Source organism: Hemitrygon akajei, chromosome 22 (genome assembly GCF_048418815.1).
Source record: "Hemitrygon akajei chromosome 22, sHemAka1.3, whole genome shotgun sequence".
NCBI classification, from domain to species: domain Eukaryota; kingdom Metazoa; phylum Chordata; class Chondrichthyes; order Myliobatiformes; family Dasyatidae; genus Hemitrygon; species Hemitrygon akajei.
In genome coordinates this window covers 16,312,718-16,331,842 of record NC_133145.1, presented here as the reverse complement: position 1 = coordinate 16,331,842, position 19,125 = coordinate 16,312,718, and the positions used below count along the sequence as shown (strand labels likewise).

Genomic DNA, 19,125 nt, shown 5'->3' with positions numbered 1-19,125 from the left:
TTTTTAAACCATCAACTTTGGATAAGGCTTTTCTAACATGGAAAATTAAGGGAATAAAAACTTTAGATATGTTTTTACAAGACTGTTTAATGTCTTTTTCAGTTAATGGATAAATATGATATCTCTAATACACTTTTCAGGTATTTACAGGTTAGGAATTTCTTACGTGATTTTTTACCAAATTACCCTTCAAATTACCTCTTCAAATTTGGCTTATGTTATTTTTCAGTTTAAACCTTTTCAAAAATGATTAATAGCTATCATTTATAAACAGTTAATAAATGCTCGCATGTCACCTAATTATAGGGTTCAACATACCTGGGAAGTAGAACTTCAACATTCACTTTCAGGTAAACACTGGAGTAAAATTTATTATTTAGTCAATAATTCATCTATCTGCACATGCCATATCTTAATTCAGTTTAAGATAGTACATAGGGCCCATATGTCCAAAGATAAATTGGCACATATTTTTACAAATATAAGCCCTATTTGTGACAGATGTAACGCAGAAATGGCTACTCTAACTCATACGTATTGTTCATGTGAAAGTTTAAATAATTTTTGGAGGGATGTGTTTGGAATATTATCTAAAGTTATAGATATGGATGTTCAACCTAATCCACTTACAGCAATTTTTGGGATTATTCCAGAGGAAGCAAGCAAAGTGTCTGCTTCCACCCAACATGTGATAGCTTTTTCAACTTTACTGGCTAGGAGAGCTATTTTGCTACATTGGAAAGAATCTAACTCACCCACTGTTTTCTATTGGCTCTCCTCCATTATGTCATGTCTAAGCTTGGAGAAAATTAGAAGCCGGACATTTGATACATCCTTTAATTTTGAGCAAATCTGGCGCCCTTTTATTCAATATTTTCACATGATTTAATTTATTTTTTATTTATTTATTTTTCTTTATTCCCTTTGGGGAAAATCCTTATCCATGAAGGTTCGGAGATGACTGGAAGAATGTGTTTTTTCTCTCTCTGTTTTTTCTAATTTTATCCTCAATTGGACTGCCCAATCTTTCTTTTTCTTTCCTTTTTTGTTTTTTGTTTCAGTCTAGTTAGTGGGTTTTTTCCCTTATCAATAAAATTTCCAATCTTTTTCTTATGATTGTTATGAGGAGTTGTAGTTTTTTTTTGACCATTGCATATATAACAGCATAATATTTTACTTATTTGATTTTGATATATACTTTTTGTTTTTACTGTTGCTGTTTATATGTCTTTTATATTATCTACTTATTAAACTCCTCTTCCGATTTGTATATCCTTTATTTGGAAATCAATAAAAAAGACTGAAAAAAATGAAAATGAAATAAAATTACTCAACATCCAGATCTGAGGCCTCCTGAACTTATTGTAACTGTGTCAACCTGAGCCTGTAAAGGGCACATTTGTGGCACTGAAGCTGTTCTTATCTGTTTGGGTTAGAGGGATTAAGAACACTTGTGGGTTGGATGGGAGTGTGAATATGTTAAGAGGGTGACTTGTGGAGATTGTGAGTAAATGCGAGTCCAGGCTCATTGTCCAGAAGATCACTTTGGGCTGACAAGTGATAGATTATCTTCAACTTGATACACAGGAAAGGACAGACATCACCAAATGACCAATAGGGCACAAGAACTTTTTCTCAACCATTACAAAAGAATAAGAGCAAGAAATTTAAATTTTGTGCAGCAAATTTGGTAATTTCTGAAGATCGATTAAAGTACTATATCCTTCATGTAAATGCACATCCTGGAACACATAACTGATGGGAAGAAAACAAATCTGATTTGTACTTAAATGTAATGAATAAAACTAAACTAAAAATGCATTTAAGACAAATTCAAGAAAGGTTTTTGATCAACGGAAATTGAATCTTTGATGACAATTTTGAGCAGTGTCTATTCACTATACCATATATGTCAAACTCAAGGCCCGCGGGCCAAATCTGGCCCACGGTGGAATTATCTTTGGCCCGCGAGATAATATCTAATTACTATTAAAGCTGGCCCCAGTAATCGAAGCACCTATGGCGTATGATATGGCTAATGCTGAGTTTATTCAGGTACCAGGTTTTCAGGGTTTTTAGTGTTTATTCGGCAGTCTTCTTCATAAGAAACGGAATTTGTAAAGTGAAACACTTTGTAGTTATAGCAGAGACTGAGACACATGAGAGCAGGCTGAAAAAACGGAGGTAATGAAAGCTGCGTTCGCACGCGTCCGACTGATCCGGCCCGCATGAAGCTGCATTTTGCTCAATCCGGCCCGTGACCTAAAATGAGTTTGACACCCCTGCACTATACATTCTATCAAACAGCAGTAAGATGTCAGAAAAATGGGTGCACTTAAGGAGCATTTCCATTGTTAATGTCAATCTTCTTCACTGAAAGAGGACTGGTCCTCGGTCAACACTGACTCAACCTACCGGTAATAAATGAGCAAAGATGGCTATGTTTGCACTAGAACAAAACAGACAAGGATGCAATGTTTTTGTGCAGATGGCAAATTAATGGGGAGAATTTCTTCCCCCACTAAAGCAATTTACTAAGTTTATATAATTTTAAGACCTACAGACACACAGTAGTGCCTGGAGTGCTCGTTGCCAGAAATGTTTGTATCAAAGCTTCAAAAATCAAATCAAAGTTTAATTATCATTCAACCATACATGAATACACCTGAACGAAAGAGCATTTCACAGGGGCCAAGAGCAAAACATACACAGCACAACACATTCAAGATGGTGAGCACACAGTTACACACAAAAATATTATATATAGCCCAAGTCCCCGAGTAACATGACCCATAAATTAATGGTGCAGTTCCTGGCAGACTGCAGACGAACACATACACGCAATCCACCTTGTCATTCTACTGATCGAACACTGGAGGGCAGCACTGACAGGAAAGGCCAGCCCCTAACTAAGCATGGACACCATCCCACACCAGCTCCAGTGTCTCCTCTCTTGCACAGCAGCAGTCAAGCCCATGACTTGAGGCCCAGTCCTCACTACAACCAAGGCCACACAGCTCCAGGAAACAAGGGAAACAAGCCTGTGGCATCTTACATTGTCAAAGTCGAACAAGATCTTGCGATCACAAGAGGAGCTCCCAAAACAATCACCTCCTGGTTACGCTTCACACCACCTTCATTCACCAATTCCAATGCCTTCCTGTAGCAGGCAGCAACATGGTCTACATGGTCCAGCTCCTCTGCCAACATGCAGTTCACTGATGGGGTAGACCTTCAGTACCCAAATTTCTTGGGAGTCCCACATTGTCTTGCAATTGTAAAAAAGACATTAAAAAAAAAGTGGTGTAAAAAAACACCTTTGGTTGGCTGAGAAGCTGGTGCATCCAAGTGCACTGCCATCTTACCAGAAAGTAAGCAAACAGGAAGATTTTAGATCAGTTTCTCTGATCTACTAACGTATTTCATTCTGAAAGGCAAAGTTAATTAGCCCCACCTCTGTTCCAATGTTAAGTTTTCATCATCATGGCTGCCACTTCGCTTCCTCTTCCAATGTTTGGTATCTGTGTCACTGCAGGAAGGATCCAAGTGTAGCTTTTGCTCATGAGAACTACAAACTGTACTAAAATAAGAGAAGTTGTATTTATAAAAACTTTTGCACAAACTGAAGGTACTTTCCAGTCAATAAACTGCACCGTGCAGTTTAGTAAAAGCAGGATACTACTTGAATAAAGCAATATATTAAAAAAACTAAATCACATGTTTCAGTTACAGTAGTCCAGGATATCGTTGGAATATTGAATACAGTATACAAGAGTTGAAGAGGGGTCAATAAAAGCCTTACCATCTCTTTCCAGCAATTATAGAATGGTCTGTCTTTCTGTTTTGTGCACCGAAATGGATCATTTTTACATGTGTGGGGCAAGTTTTTGTTTTATCCAGAAACTGGTGGGTGCCTGGAAGACACTGCCAGTTGTGATGGCACAAATGATAGAGGTGTTCAAGAAGCTCTTAGATAAGCTCTGGAATGTGCAGAGAATGGAGGGATATGGACATTGTGCATGCAGAAGGGATGAGCTTACTCAGACATTTAATTACTTATTTTACTTATTAGTTTGGCACCTCATCATGAGCTGAAGGGCCTATTCTCATGCAGTACTATTCTATGTCTATGTTCTGTGTGCCAGTAAGGAAGCAGATGAAAACCAGAATAATGACAAAGAGAACCGTTTACCTGGAATCAAATCGCATGACAATATAACCCAGTCTTTTCAAATGGCTGTAAACCTTCAGAAACAAAGAAAGTTCAAAGAAGTCACTATCTCCACTGAATATAGAATGGTTTAAACATCAAAGGCACTGAATGGCAGCACCGCAGAAGTGCACCATGTATACAAGGACATTCCCAAATTAAATGTAAACACTGAATCAGTTATGTGCAGTGTTAAGGCTGATTTAAACTTCTGCATAGTAGCCTACGCCGTAGCCTTCATAAGCGGCCTGCGCTGTTGTGAGCATTTATACCTGTGTGTTGGTGTGTTTATGTGGCTCTGCAATTCACCGCCAAAACGCTAGTTGGCGGTGGGGTTTCTATGCCACTGAGTTTCTACATGTTCTTCAAACAATAGCGACTGAGCGCATCATGTTGGAATTGGAGCTAGTAAATGTTGAACAAGGGTCACTTTTATTGAAATTACTGCAACGCAGAAAAGAGAGAAAATGTTGGAGGAGATGGTATGCACGACCATTGAATGGATTGAGACAGAAGGAGGGTGAATTTTCTGTGCTTGTCTGGCCACTGAGAGACATGGATGAGGAAATACATTTCAAATATTTTCAGATGTCGGCAGGTAGATTTGACGATTTGGTTCAGTCTCCAACTATTTATTTTGCATTAGTGTACGCACAATATGCCTATAGACAGGAGGAAATGTGATGCTACCAAGCAGACCAATCACAGTTGTTGCGGTTTGCGTCACCACGACGTGCAGTTACATTTTTGGAGAGGTGCGTGTCAGGCTGTAGGGTAGGGGGTAGGTTACGCAGCTACGCCATACCTACGGAGTTCATTTGACGCGGAAGTATAAATCAGCCTTTAGAATCACAGCCACACAGCATGGTATCTGGCCATTCAACCCACCAGGTTTGCACTATTTACACCTTCCGACATTCCCATCAACTGCCCAGAATCATCCACACTAGATTAACCTAGTGAACAGCAAGTCTTTGGTACGTGAAGGCAGACCAGAACACTGAAAGGAACCCCACAGGATCACAAGGAGAAAATGCAAACTCCACATAAGAGACACTGGAGACCAATCCAGAACTAGATTGCTCGAGCTACGAGGTATCAACTCAACTTGCTACATTACTGTGCAACCCTTGAGAACTCTGATTCATTAATAACAGTTTTAATTAGAATCATTTTACAGACAAGTTACTGCACTCATTGAACACTTTTACCCATTAAGCTGCCCATTAGACAGGCCTGCTTTGATTCCGTTCTGTTCTGTACTGGGATTGCAAACAGCTTCAATGCATTTGGACAAGGGAGAGACCAGAGTAAAAAGCCAGCTTCCCTCCACTTACTGATCATTGTCAGTGATTGTTGCAAATCAGACTCATGGTATGCGGCACTGTAGTGTAGTGGTTAGCACAACACATTACAGAACGGGCGACCAGGGTTCAATTCCCACCACTCCCTGTGACCACGGGGGTTTCCTCCAGGTGCTCTGTTTTCCTCCCAGTCTAAAGGGCTATGTGTTTCCCGTAGCTCAGCACACTACACCAAAAGTCTCCCCAAGCAAAACAGCAGTCAGTCTGCCTTAAATGAACTAGAGCAGACTACATAAAAATCCATTAGCAGTCCTCAGAGCAGATCAGGTTGTTGGCAAGTACTGATAATGACCAGTGTGCAATGACTGATTGGTTAAGAACTTGTAATAATAACTGCAAAACCTCCACAGTGAGCAAATTGCAGCACTTTGTAACTAGAGAATTTCTGTTTGGATGCTTTGATATCCAGTGTTAATAACACAAGTATGGTAGAGCAAAACAAAAATCGATTGTGGCCTGGAAATTAAGGCTCCCCCCCCCCCCCCCACCCCCCAACAGTACTTATCTGACCATTTTTACCAGACTACAACTGTGGCTGTTTCCCTCACTCCTCCCCAGAAATTAAACTTGGTACTTCCAACAGCCAACATCCGTTTTTGCATCCATGTCTGGGACAAACATTTTTTTCAAGGTGTGACCCATTCGGTTAAGTCACTCATCTGTACCTCCAACATTGATCTTACAGCATCCCAACCCATAGACCCTCCCAATGCCACTACAGGGCACTTACCTCTGGTCAGCCACTTCCCTTGTACCAAATTTGCAGCCCTGAACCAAATCCCTAATTGTTGGCTCCTTCACTCTGACCCCATTCTGATCATGGATTTTCACTAAGTGTGCCTTGCAACACACAGAGGAACATGGGAGTTTTGTGGTGCTTATGGCTTTAGTGCTGTCACTTCACACATCATGATCCACAATGCACCTTTGAGAGGACACATCAATTATTAGGCCAGTAAATAGTTATAAATGTGACACAAACTCTGTGACTCTCAGAACACTTTACCTTACACATTTATTTTAAATACTTAACTCTTATTTCCAAGTACCAAGAAGCAAACAAAGAGAAAATTTATTTGGTACTGCAGACAGTTTGAGCTTGCACTGTAAATAAAGTGTCTGGCAACACTCAGATGAACTTATGACCCAGAGTTAATGCTAGAATACAGTCACTTCCAGTACCTGATACTGTTCCAATGGAATAGTTCTTGTTGACAGTAAAACTTCATATGCTTCTTGAATGGATAGTTGCTGATCCCTGTAATATAGCTGAATGGACCCCTGGGAGGCAAGGAAACTGCAGGTTAAGTATGTCTGAGAAAGAAATCTTATTGATGACATAACTATAATAAAAAAAAGTAATATCTGTGTCTCTTCAGGGAATCTTCAGGGAAACCGCAGGATGAAATAACATTCTTAGTCATAATGGTGTGCTGGTCTCAGATTATAAGGAAGAGTAAAGATACAAATTTCTTCATAAAACACTTTAATAGCATTTATCATTGCCTCTTACTGGTTTGGAATGCTTTTGAGAGAGTTGGGGGAACATACATTGGAAGCCAATGGGAATTAATTTTAATCAAAATAGGGATAAAGAGCCATGATATCAACAAGAAATCAATTTTAATTTTAGGCCTGCATGAGTAATAGTCATGGATTCTGCACTGGACCTGATGTCAAATAGAGCTCCACCATGGGCACAACCTTCCCCACCATCAATGAAGACCTCAAGGAGGCAGCATTCATCACAAAGTACTCTCACCATCTAGAACTTGCTCTTCTCTCGTTTCTACCATCAGGAATCAGAATCAAGTTTATCATCACCGGCATGTGTTGTAAAATTTATTAACTTAGTAGCAGCGGTTCAATGTAATACATAATAGCAACAAAATAAAATATGTAAATCAATTACAGTATACATATATTGAATAGATTAAAATAGTGCAAAGAACAAATAATATATTTAAAAAGTGAGGTAGCGTCCAAGGAAATCCCAAAAGAATCCAATTAAAGATAAAAAGACCAACTCTCAATGTGCACGAGAAAAAAAAACACAACACACAAACAACGGTACTCCAAACCAAAACTGAGTCCTCAGATCTGAACCCCAGAGTAGGTCAAAGCCTCGTGTATCAATTCATCGTATTAGACCCAGAACACAGCAATCAAGGGCCGTCTTCGTAACCTCAGCGTCATAAAAAGAGAGGGGAGTGACCATCGTGAAGAACGAGTATTATTGACTCTTGTCTTAGATCGCAACACCCTGTCTTTTCAGTCCATCTGAGCAGGCGTTTAAATTGAATCAGAATCAGGTTTATTATCATTGGCATGTGTCATGGAATTTGTTAACCTAGCAGCAGTTCAATGCAATACATAATACAGATGATAAGATTTAAAAAAATCAATTACAGTATATGTATAATGAATACATTAAAAATTGTGTAATAATACATTTAAAAAGTGAGGTAGTGTCCAAGGGTTCAAAACCCATTTAGGAATCGAATGGCAGAGTGGAAGAAGCTGTACCTGAATCACTGACTGTGTGCCTTCAGGCTTCTATACCTCCTACCTGATGTTAACAGTGAGAAAAGGGCTTGCCCCTGGGTGCTGGAGATCCTTAATAATGGATACTGCCTTTCTGAAGATATCCCGGGTACTTTGTAGGCTAGTACCCAAAATTAAATTGACTTAAGTTTACAACCCTCTGCAGCTTCTTTCAGTCCTATGCAGTAGCCCCCTTGCCCCTCGCCATACCAGACAGTGATGGAGTCTGTCACAATGCTCTACACAGAACAAAGGTTGGAGGTGTTGTGGATAATGTGGAGGGCTGTCAGAGGTTACAGCGGGACATTGATAGGATGCCAAACTAGGCTGAGAAGTGGCAGATGGAATTCAACCCAGATAAGTGTGAAGTGGTTCATTTTGGTCGGTCAAACATGATGGCAGAATATAGTATTAATGGTAAGACTCTTGGCAGTGTGGAGGATCAGAGGGATCTTGGGGTCCAAGTCCACAGGACGCTCAAAGCAGCTGCGCAGGTTGACTCTGTGGGTAAGAAGGCGTACGGTGTATGGGCCTTCATCAATCGTGGAATTGAATTTAGGAGCTGAGAGGTAATGCAGCAGCTATTTAGGACCCTGGTCAGACCCCACTGGGAGTATTGTGCTCAGTTCTGGTCGCCTCACTACAGGCAGGATGTGGAAGTCATAGAAAAGGTGCAGAGGTGATTTACAAGGACGTTGCCTAGATTGGGGAGCATGCCTTATGAAAACATGTTGAGTGAACTCGGCCTTTTCTCCTTGGAGTGACAGAGGATGAGAGGTGACCTGATAGAAGTGTATAAGATGGTAAGAGGCATTGATCGTGTGGATAGTCAGAGGCTTTTTCCCCAGGGCTGAAATGGCTGCCACAAGAGGACATATTGGAGTATAAAAGTTGCACAGTTTGCTGTGTAATCAAAACTATGTAGTCAGCTTTGAACTTGCTATTTGCTATGCATGTATCCAATTTAGTAGATAGTAGGAGAACAAAATCTTAAGAATGTGGAAGACAATGGTGTGTTAATGAGAGGTAGCTAAGAGATGTGGATTAGAACATGATTAAGTCAATGGGTAGAAACAATAGTGGTGGATGTACTTGTGATACGCAACTGCTAATGCAACTAAACCAGGAGATTGCTATAAAAAATGCTATGTACAAGGATCGGTGGGCAATCAGCGACTAGCTCAATGACTGTCTCAGCTTTGATTTGCAAATTAAAGTTTAATACTTCTTGAAGAATCTTCTGCGTCTCCTGGTCGTTTGTGGGGCACGAGAAACCACGACAAAATTGGCGACCGTGACAGGACCGGAAAGAGACCTGCGGAAAGGAAACGGCAGATTGGGGACGCTTCCCAGTCCTCTAGGGACCCCCACAAGGCCAACAGAATTAAGGGTGCACCCAAACAAAAGGTAAGCGCTTTTTGCGACAATTTGGACTAAGAATTCTGTTGGTTTTGGGGAGGTCTTGGAGTCTCAGAAGTGTGGAACCACTGCTAAAGGGTCTCTCCGGTCCAAAGAATCTGGCAGAATTGGGGGTTAACAGGAGGCTCAGAGGATTGATCAAGAACACTGCAGTGAGGGTAAGTACAAATAAGTTAATAAGAAGTTAAGTGAAGAAAAATTCCACGTGGTGTTGGTAAGTCCCTGTGGATACTGCTTCGTATGAAACGAAGGTCTGAACGGGCAGGGAAAGGAAAAATAGAGAAAATCCCTGTGGATACCGCTTCGTATGAAACAAAGGTCTGAACGGGCAGGGAAAGGAAAATAGAGAAAATCCTCGTGGATACCGCCTTAAAAGATAAGGGTCTGAATAGACGAGGTGCAAAGAGAAAGATTCTGTGGATACCACTCTTCTAGAGGTCTGTGCGGGCAGAACAGAATAGGAAACAAGGACAGTCCAATATATAGTTTAAAGCGCTGGTAGATAGACAATAGACTAGGCATAGAATTAGAGTAAATAATATTATCCAGTAAACGAACTGTGATTCTCTGAAATACCTTAAAAAGAGAGAACAACATGACAGGTAAAGGAACGGCAGTAGAGATTCTGAGCAAAAAATCCCAGTAAATAAATATGAGATCACAAAAACTTCAGAAAAATGGGAAAAGAGAACCAAAAACCTGGTCACAAAATGGCCAAGAGAAGGAACGTTTGATGTAAACTTGTGCGAAGAAATGAAGGCACTGATTAAAAATTACAAACCAAAAGATAAATCTAAGAGGGCAAAAAAGAGAACGAGAAATGGAAGTGCTAAAACTCTTCAGAACGGAGGGAGAAAGGCTGAGGAGGACAGGTAGAATATTGATTACAAGCGAGGAAGACACTAAGGTGCTGGAGAAACAGCCTGTTAGAGAGAGAGGAAGGTACAGTGAGAAGCTGGCTTCAGCTCCGTACCCAGATGCGAAAGAAACAGAAAAGCCCCCTCCCTATAATGAGGAAGGAACCCCTAAGCAGTGCCCCCTGCTGACGGGAACAGGAAACATGCGAGGAGAAGTACAAGTTTGGGATAATGAGGAGGAAAAAAGACAATACGAGAAGGAAAAAGCGGCGATATGGAAGGAGATACAGGCAGAAAGGATAAAGGTGGAACAAAGAGAGAAATGAAAGAAGAGATACTTGAGAAATACTTGAAATACGGATTAGGGGAGGATTCAATACGGACTTGAGAGAGGAAAAGGAGTATGAGGAGTATCGGTTATACCATAGAAATAAACAGACTAGAAAAGAAAGTGGCTCATCAGGGCAGGAAGAGATGAGGCATTCAAGAGGAAGTGGAAAAAAGATAGGAGATGAGAGTCTTGGAGAAACACAAGAGAGAAGGGAAACAAGCACGAAAGGATCATGAGGAGTCCCTGCCACAGGTGTACAGACACGGACAGGAAGAAAGAGAAGGTGACTCATTGGAGGAGCAAGAGTTAAGTGGAGAGAGAGGGGATGCGAGAATTTGTGGGGAAGAGGTAGGAGGCAGAAGCCTAGAAGAGCAGAAGGAGGCGGTCGGGGAGTGACTTGCGGAAGTAGATAGAGAGCTAGATAAGTTACTGAGAGGGGATTGCCAGAGGAGATGCGAAAAATACTCCAGGGGCCAACCAAGTATCGAATCAAGACAGAAAGGAAGGACTCCACAGGGAGACCGAGGGAAGAAGAGGACCCCGGAGAAATTTGTGTGGGAGGCAGTAAAGACATACCCTGAGACAGATGGGGAGTCAGGCGAGGAAGAGAGCCAGGGCAGGTGGGAAGAAGGAGGAAGAATGATGCCGTTGTTAGTTAAAGGATCAGGACAAGTGCAGTACATCCCTTAGGGATCCCAGGACCTAGAAGGGCTGAAAAACACTCTGCCCAATCTACATGAAGGAGCAGGGAAATGGATTCGAGCCTTTGAAGAAGAAATGGCGGGACGATTATTGGCTATGGGAGAGGGTATGGCAGGCCCTCAGGAAGCTTTATCCACCCAAAGTGGACCCCAAAGCCTTAAAGGGGGAGAGATTGTCCGTTTACATCATGGCCTGTCACACACCAGCAGGAACCGATAAGAAGGGAACTAAAGTTTAGCCAAGGACCAGCCCCCACAGGCCCAAGCGGACCTGTGAACCCCTATGCGAGGTATTAGGGGTGCCCCGAGAACTCGAGTGGGAAGACTCATTACCCATGTCAGGAAAGTTTATTAAGACGATAGGGTTCTCGGGGAAAATGCAGTTGACACAGTGCACGGCTCCAGTGCAGTTGAGAATGGGAAATAAAGGAATTGTTTTGCGCGGTGCTAGTATTTAAAGGAACTCCGATTAATTTGTTAGGCAGAGATGCCTTATTGAAACTGGAATTAAAATTAGAATGCACCAGAAATGGGCTGAGTGTGGAAAGAGCAGGGGCTCAATTGATAGTGCGAGAAGACAAGAAGGCTAATGTCTTTTGGATAGGAGACATCGCAGATCAGATTCAGGAAACCTGGGAAAAATGGAAAAAGGGCGTGCAGGCTATATTCCCCAGGGCTGTCACGCCCAAATCTGAGCTGTATTGTACAGTGATTTTTGACGAGACTCAGAACAGGGAGTTAGAGGAGAGATGGCACCTGGAGGCATGTACCCAACAGCACCTGGAAGGGGAGGCTGTGATAATTGGAAAGCAAGGGGCAGCTTTACAAGTTAAGTGGAACACCTTTTTAGAAAAATGGTACAGGATACCGGAGGCTGCGCCCCACGTAACGTTGTTGGTAAACAAGAGATATCAGTCTAAAGACTTAGGACCCTTAGTTAAGAGTGCTGAAACCGTAACAGTGTGGAGGAAAATCACGCCAGAGGTGTGGATATCAGAAGACAACAATTGGGGGGGACGTCACGTGATGACGTAGGATCGAGACGCTGGAACCCAGCCCTCCCGTAAAAAAATCAATAAATTAATGTTTAAGTGAAGAAAAGTTAGTCAATACTTTCTTAAGGTTACTTATAAACTACTCCGGATTGTTTTAAGCTATGCCTCATAAACAGAGGACGCAGAAAACTACTACCGCGAAGACAGCTCAAGTTGGAACAGAATCAAGGCCTACTTCTACCGATGAACCGCGGACTCAGGTACAACACATCACTGGCGAAACAGAACAGGAAACTGCGGCAGCATCGGCCATTTCTAAAGGAAAAGATCAACGAGAACTGCGCAAGCGTAAAGGAACGAGCATGCGCAAACGAGAGCAACCAGAACTACAAATCTCAGCTGCGACTGCAACTGAAAGTGATAGTGACTCTGAGAGAGAGTCAGATTCTCTGGAAAAATCAGATGCAGATGGAGATGAAAGTTCCTCTGAAAATACGAAAAAGACTTTGAGGCAAATAATGCATAAATTAAATGCATTAAAAGTAATTAAAAGTAACCAAAAAGTAATTAAAGAATAATAAATATGGAGGCTATGTTTGATAAAATGACAAAGAAACAAGAAAAAATGGAAAAGAAAATTACAGATTTGGAAATTAAAATGGAAGATATGGATGGAAGAATGAAGAAAATGGAAGATGATAATAATGCCTGGACATCAGAAAGAAAACAACTCGTGGAAAAAATTGATAAGCTTGAAAATTTTACTAGACGTAACAATATTAAAATTGTTCGACTTAAAGAAGATACCAAAGGAGAAGACCCAATAAATCTTTTTCAAAAATGGATCCCTGAAAAATTGGAAATGGGAGAAGAAACTTCAATTGAGATTGAAAGGGTGCACAGAGCCTTAAGGCCAAGATCTCAAGATGATCAAGATCCGCGATCAATTTTGATAAGATGTTTAAGATACCAGGATAAAGAAAAGATTTTGAGGGCGGCTGCCCAAGGTGCCAAAAGAAGAAAGGGTCCATTGATGATAGCAGAGAAACCAGTTCTTTTTTATCCTGATATAAGTTACAACCTTTTGAAGAGAAAGAAAGAATTTAATTCAGCTAAAAAAGTCTTATGGGAAAAAGGTTATAAATTTTTAATGCGTCACCCAGCAACACTGATAATTTTTTTGGAAGAGGGAAAAAGATTTTTTTCCGATTATCGAGATGCGGAGGTGTTCGCACAAAAACTTCCATCTATTCGCTAATTAAACATAGAGACTTATAAACGTAATGGTTAAAGACGAAGACAGAGATAGCGAATGGAACTGATGGACATTTAAGGATGATACAAGGGAGAAAAGTAAAATTTTAGAAATATTAATTGAGAATAGTATGTTTTTTCTTTTCTTATATATATACTTTTTACGTTACGGGGGGGGCTGGGGAGCTTTGAATCGGTTACTACGGGATTCACGTGTGTAATCATGGCGATTGCCATGACCCATACAATAGAGGGGGGTAATGTTGTGTTTTTTTTCTTTCACAACATTAGTAGGGGGGTATTTTGTTTTTTTCTGTATACTCTATTTTTCTTCTATTCTTTTGCCTGGATGATTGGTGGGGACACACATAGCAACATGGAGACTTCTAAAAAGATTTCCCAGGATACCACGAAAGTTGAAAGATTAGGCATTATTATAGATTGGAGTAACATAATTAAAAACAATGACTAATTTATTGAATTTTTTAAGTTTTAATATTAATGGGCTTAATGGACCAGTAAAAAGAAAAAGAATTTTAACATATATTAAAAAAATGAAAATAGATATAGCTTTCCTACAAGAAACTCATTTAACGGACATAGAACATCAGAAATTAAAAAGAGACTGGGTTGGAAATTTATTGCAGCTTCATTTAACTAAAAGGCGAGAGGAGTTGCAATTTTGGTTAATAAAAATTTACCAATTAAAATACAAAATGTATTAATTGATTCAGCAGGAAGATATTTAATTATACATTGTCAAATTTTTTCAGAACTATGGACTCTTATGAATATTTATGCACCAAATGAAAATGATGTAAAATAACACTTTATTTTGTTACTTTCAACTAAGGGCTTATATAAGAGAAAAATTAGGTCAAACAATGTTATTGCCGAAATCTAATGAAATAGAAATTTTAATTCAAAAAGGAAATATTAAAAAATTTATATCTTGTATGTATAATTTGATTCAAAAACAGGCAATTAAACAAGGAGTCCATAAGTCAAGACAAAAATGGGAAAGTGATTTGAATATTAAAATTGAAGAAACAAATTGGTCAAGACTATGTCTTGATAGTATGACAAATACAATAAATGTTCGGTTAAGATTAGTGCAATATAATTTTCTACATATTATATATTACACCACAAAAAATAAATAAATTAAATCCAAGTTTATCTGATCAGTGTTTCCGATGTAACCAAGAAACTGGTACTTTTTTACATTCTACATGGTCTTTTTCTAAAATTCAACCTTTTTGGACAAATTTAAGACTTTTACTGGAACAAATTACAGGAATACAACTTCCTCATAATCCAATATTTTCTTACTAGGTGATATTGAAGGGATAAATCCGAAACTCAAACTAAATAAATATCAGAAAGAATTCATAAAAATTGCACTGGCAGTAGCCAAAAAGGCTATTGCAGTTACTTGGAAATCGGATACATATTTAAGTATAGATTGTTGGAAAAAAAATTTATGGCTGTATTCCATTAGAAAAAATTACTCATAATTTAACAGATAAATATGAAACATTTCTGAAAATTTGGTGCCCTTATTTACAAAAGACAGGACTAAATATATAGGTGCTCTGAAGATGAAACAATTGGTTACTTGGGGAAAGAAACAAATATATATACTAAAGTTATTAAGAACTCCATGGAGCATGTGGAGATCTTCCAACAACCAGGCACTTTTTTTTCTTTCTTACTTTTTCTTTTTTTATAGGGAAGTTAGGGGGGAGGGGATATATACATTTTTTTCCCACACCTTGTAACCACTTAAAAACACAATAAAAAAGTTTTCCAAAAAAAAGAACCAATAATACTATAAATGTAAACAGCCATGGACTGTTTTTCTTTTGTGTTTGCATATATTTTCATTATGAATAAAGTTTATTTTTGAAATTTAAAAAAAAGACAACAATTGCATTAAAATAATGGTAAGTGTAGATATGGTAGGGACAGTGAGAGAGGTCGAAATAACTCCCCACCCACACCTGCCCTTGCTGGGAAAGGAAAGAGGCCAGCAGAAAGATAAAAGGTTAGATGCGTTGCCGTCTATTCTGTGGTCACAGCGTGACACGGACGTAGGAAAAATAAAAACAGCTAGCCCGGTGGTAATAAAGCTGAAAAGGGGAGCAATTCCACCGAGGAGACCACAATACCCTCTAAGACCAGAAGCAGAAGAGGGAATAGCATCGACAGTGCAGGGGTTGCTTGAAATAGGAGTGCTTAAAAGAACAAACAGTCCATGCAATACCCCGTTGCTGCCGGTCTTAAAAGCAGATAAATCTAAGTGGAGATTGGTGCATGACTTGCGAGCGGTAAATGATGTGGTAGTCCCCAACCCACACACGCTTTTGACTAATGTTCCACCAGAAGCAAGTTACTTTTCAGTGAATGATTTGTGTTCGGCTTTCTTCAGCATTCCTCTAGCCGATCAGTGTCAGTATTTATTTGCATTTACTTACAGAGGTGCTCAGTATACCTATACCAGAATGCCGCAAGGATTTAAACATTCACCACACATTTTTAATCAGGTATTGAAGGCAGACCTAGAGGGCATGCCATTGGAAAGTACATTGTTACAGTATGTGGATGACCTGTTGATTTGCTCCCATAGTAAGGAACACTGTGAGCAGGACACTATAACTCTGTTAGAGAAGCTGGTGCACGGAGGACATAAAGTATCCAAAAATAAACTGCAATTTTGCACGCAGCAAGTGGAATACTTAGGCAGGGTAATATCCAAGGGAGTGAAGGTGCTAGCACCAGATCAGATTGAGGCAATAACTAAGGCCCCAAAACCCCAGACTGTAGGGCAGATGATGACGTTTTTGGGAATGGCAGGGTACAGCTCAGATTGGATAGGAGAATATGCGGAGATTGTGGCACCTTTGAGAAAGATAATGAAAGAAGCAGGACATATAAATTTGAAGAATGGCTTACAGTGGAATGGAGAGGCGGAGATAGCTTTCAATACTATTAAGCAGGAATTGCAGTCAGCACCAGCATTAGCTTTGCCTGACTACGAGAAGGTTTTTCATTTGTATGTATCCAACCGACAGGAGGGTTATGTCACAGTGGTTCTAACACAAGAGACAGGCACAGGAAAAGCAAAGCAGCCAATAGCATACTACAGTACGAGACTAGATGAGGTGGCTCAGGGGTATCCACCCTGTTATCAGGGATTGGCGGCGCTGTACTATGCATATGAAAAGGCATCATCTGTAACCCTGGGCTATCCTGTGACACTGTACACACACCACAAAGTAGCAGAATTGCTAGAAAGGGGGAAATTTGTGCTGACACCAGCCAGGATAGCAGCGTATCAGATGCTATTGACATTTCCAGATATAACTATACAGAGATGCACTACCAGTAATATAGCCGATTTTGTCCCTTTGGGCTATGAAGGAGAACCCCATGATTGTGTAGGGAAGACGATGGCATTTGCCAAATTGAGAGCAGATTTACGATCAGAACCACTAGAGGATGCAGATAAAAAGGTTGTTCGTAGATGGCTCTTGTTATAGGGATTATGATGGAAATCACGCAGGGTTCTCAGTAGTGCAGCAGGATCAGTCGAGCTATAAGATTATTAGGATGGAGTCCTGTCCCCAACCGTGTTCCGCCCAACTAGCAGAAATCAAAGCCCTGACAGCTGCGTGTGAAATGATGGAAGGTGAGAAAGTAGACATCTATACTGATTTGGCATATGCTCATGGAGTATGCCATTTGTTCGGGGCAGTGTGGAAGCAGAGAAGTTTTAAAAAAAGTAGCGGAGATCCCATACAACATTGTCAGCAAATTCTAGACTTAATAAAAGCCATAATGAAACCTAAAGCATTGGCTATAGTAAAATGCCAGGCACATAAAAAGGGAAATGATGTAATAACAAAGGAAAATCAAGCTGCGGACGAGGCAGCCAGAAAAGCGCCTGGATGTACATCAGCTGTCATTGCCCCCCAGGTAAGCCCAACTCCAGAACCTGAGGTAGAGGACCTAATTGAAATTAAGGCAACTTTGGCAGAACAGACAATGTGGAGAAAAAGGGGGGCCAAGCAGAACCCGGAAGGCTTGTGGAGCACGGAAGACGGTTTGTTAGTAGCACCCACCCCTCTATTGACGTCTGATTTCAGAAGCGCATGGGATGGACCATTGTGCAAGAGGGGAAGTGATAAAGAAAATAAAGAAGGATGGTTTTTGGTCACCTTATTTACAGGCTTCAGTGGACTTTTAGTCTTGTCACAGTGCAAGGTATGCGCACAGAATGATGTTCGGAAGGGAATTACAACCCCAATAGGTCACATTCCTGTACCTGAAGGACCATTTAAATATCTAGTGATCGATTACGTAGACATGATAAAGACAGTGAGAGGGAAAAGATACATGCTGGTAGTAATTGTTCGATTTAGCAGATGGGTGGAGGCGGTACCTTCAAGAGATCAAGGGGCAAAGACAGTGGTAAAATTTCTGACAAATGAAGTGATCCCAAGGTTTGGAATACCTACAGAAGTTAGCTCAGACAATGGTTCAGCTTTTATCCAGAAAGTAGTCAAAATGGTACTACAAGCGCTGAGGATAAAGCAAAGATTTGGATGTGTATACTACCCTCAGTCGCAGGGCATGGTACAGAGAATTAATGGAACCCTGAAAGCCAAACTAAACAAAATTTGTGCAGACACTAAACAATTGGGTCGATGCTTTACCGTTAGCATTGATGAGTTACCGCATGCAAACTAATCGAATGACATGCCTGACACCGCATGAGATTGCTGCAGGCTGGGAAGCTATCATACCTGTGATAGGGGTAAGCAAAACTGTTGAATGGATAAACTAATATATACTATAATCAACAGAGATTCATCAACTACACCGATGATGCACTGGAGGCCTTAGGGCAACAGCTGGATGCAACTAGCAGGGTGGCGTGGCAACACAGACAGGTACTGGATTGGCTTTTGGCAGAAAAAGGGGGTGTGTGTGCAATGTTTGGAGAACAATGCTGCACTTTCATACCGAACAATATTAGCCCAAAAGGATCTTTCACCAGAACAATGAATAAATTAAAGAATCTGCGGACGGAGGTCAAACAGAATGCAGGATTTGAACATCAGTTCTTTGATTGGTTGGAAAGTAGACTCGGAGGATGGGGAGCATGGCTGACTAAAATAACAATAACTGTCAGTATTATATTGTTGAGCTGTGCGCTTGTGCTGTGCTGTTTTCTTGTCTCAAATCTCTTGTACTGCGTGCTGCAACCAAACAATTTCCAATGCTCGTGGCAATTACTGAAGCAAGCTTAGTGGAGAAAGAAACACCGAAAATGTATCGTTACAGCCTACAACACCTGCAGGATGAACAAGAGCAAAACGACTGTGTAGGAGTAGATTGTAAGGGCTGCTGAGTCTTTTTCCCTGTCTCAGGTACAGAGGGACAGG

The 19,125-nt window shown here is 40.4% G+C and overlaps 1 protein-coding gene across 3 annotated transcripts in view; it reads right to left on the bottom strand.

Annotated features, from left to right (window-relative positions):
* The window catches only part of tsen54 (TSEN54 tRNA splicing endonuclease subunit), a 62,215-nt gene that overhangs the window by 16,254 nt on the left and 26,836 nt on the right, over positions 1 to 19,125 (bottom strand). For all 3 annotated transcript variants that reach the window (XM_073026739.1, XM_073026740.1, XM_073026741.1), the window contains 3 exons: positions 6,757 to 6,855; positions 4,193 to 4,245; positions 3,455 to 3,580 (listed from right to left, as the gene is read on the bottom strand). In XM_073026739.1, the coding sequence (XP_072882840.1) occupies positions 3,455 to 3,580; positions 4,193 to 4,245; positions 6,757 to 6,855 (278 nt within the window). The remainder of the gene's footprint in view (positions 1 to 3,454; positions 3,581 to 4,192; positions 4,246 to 6,756; positions 6,856 to 19,125) is intronic.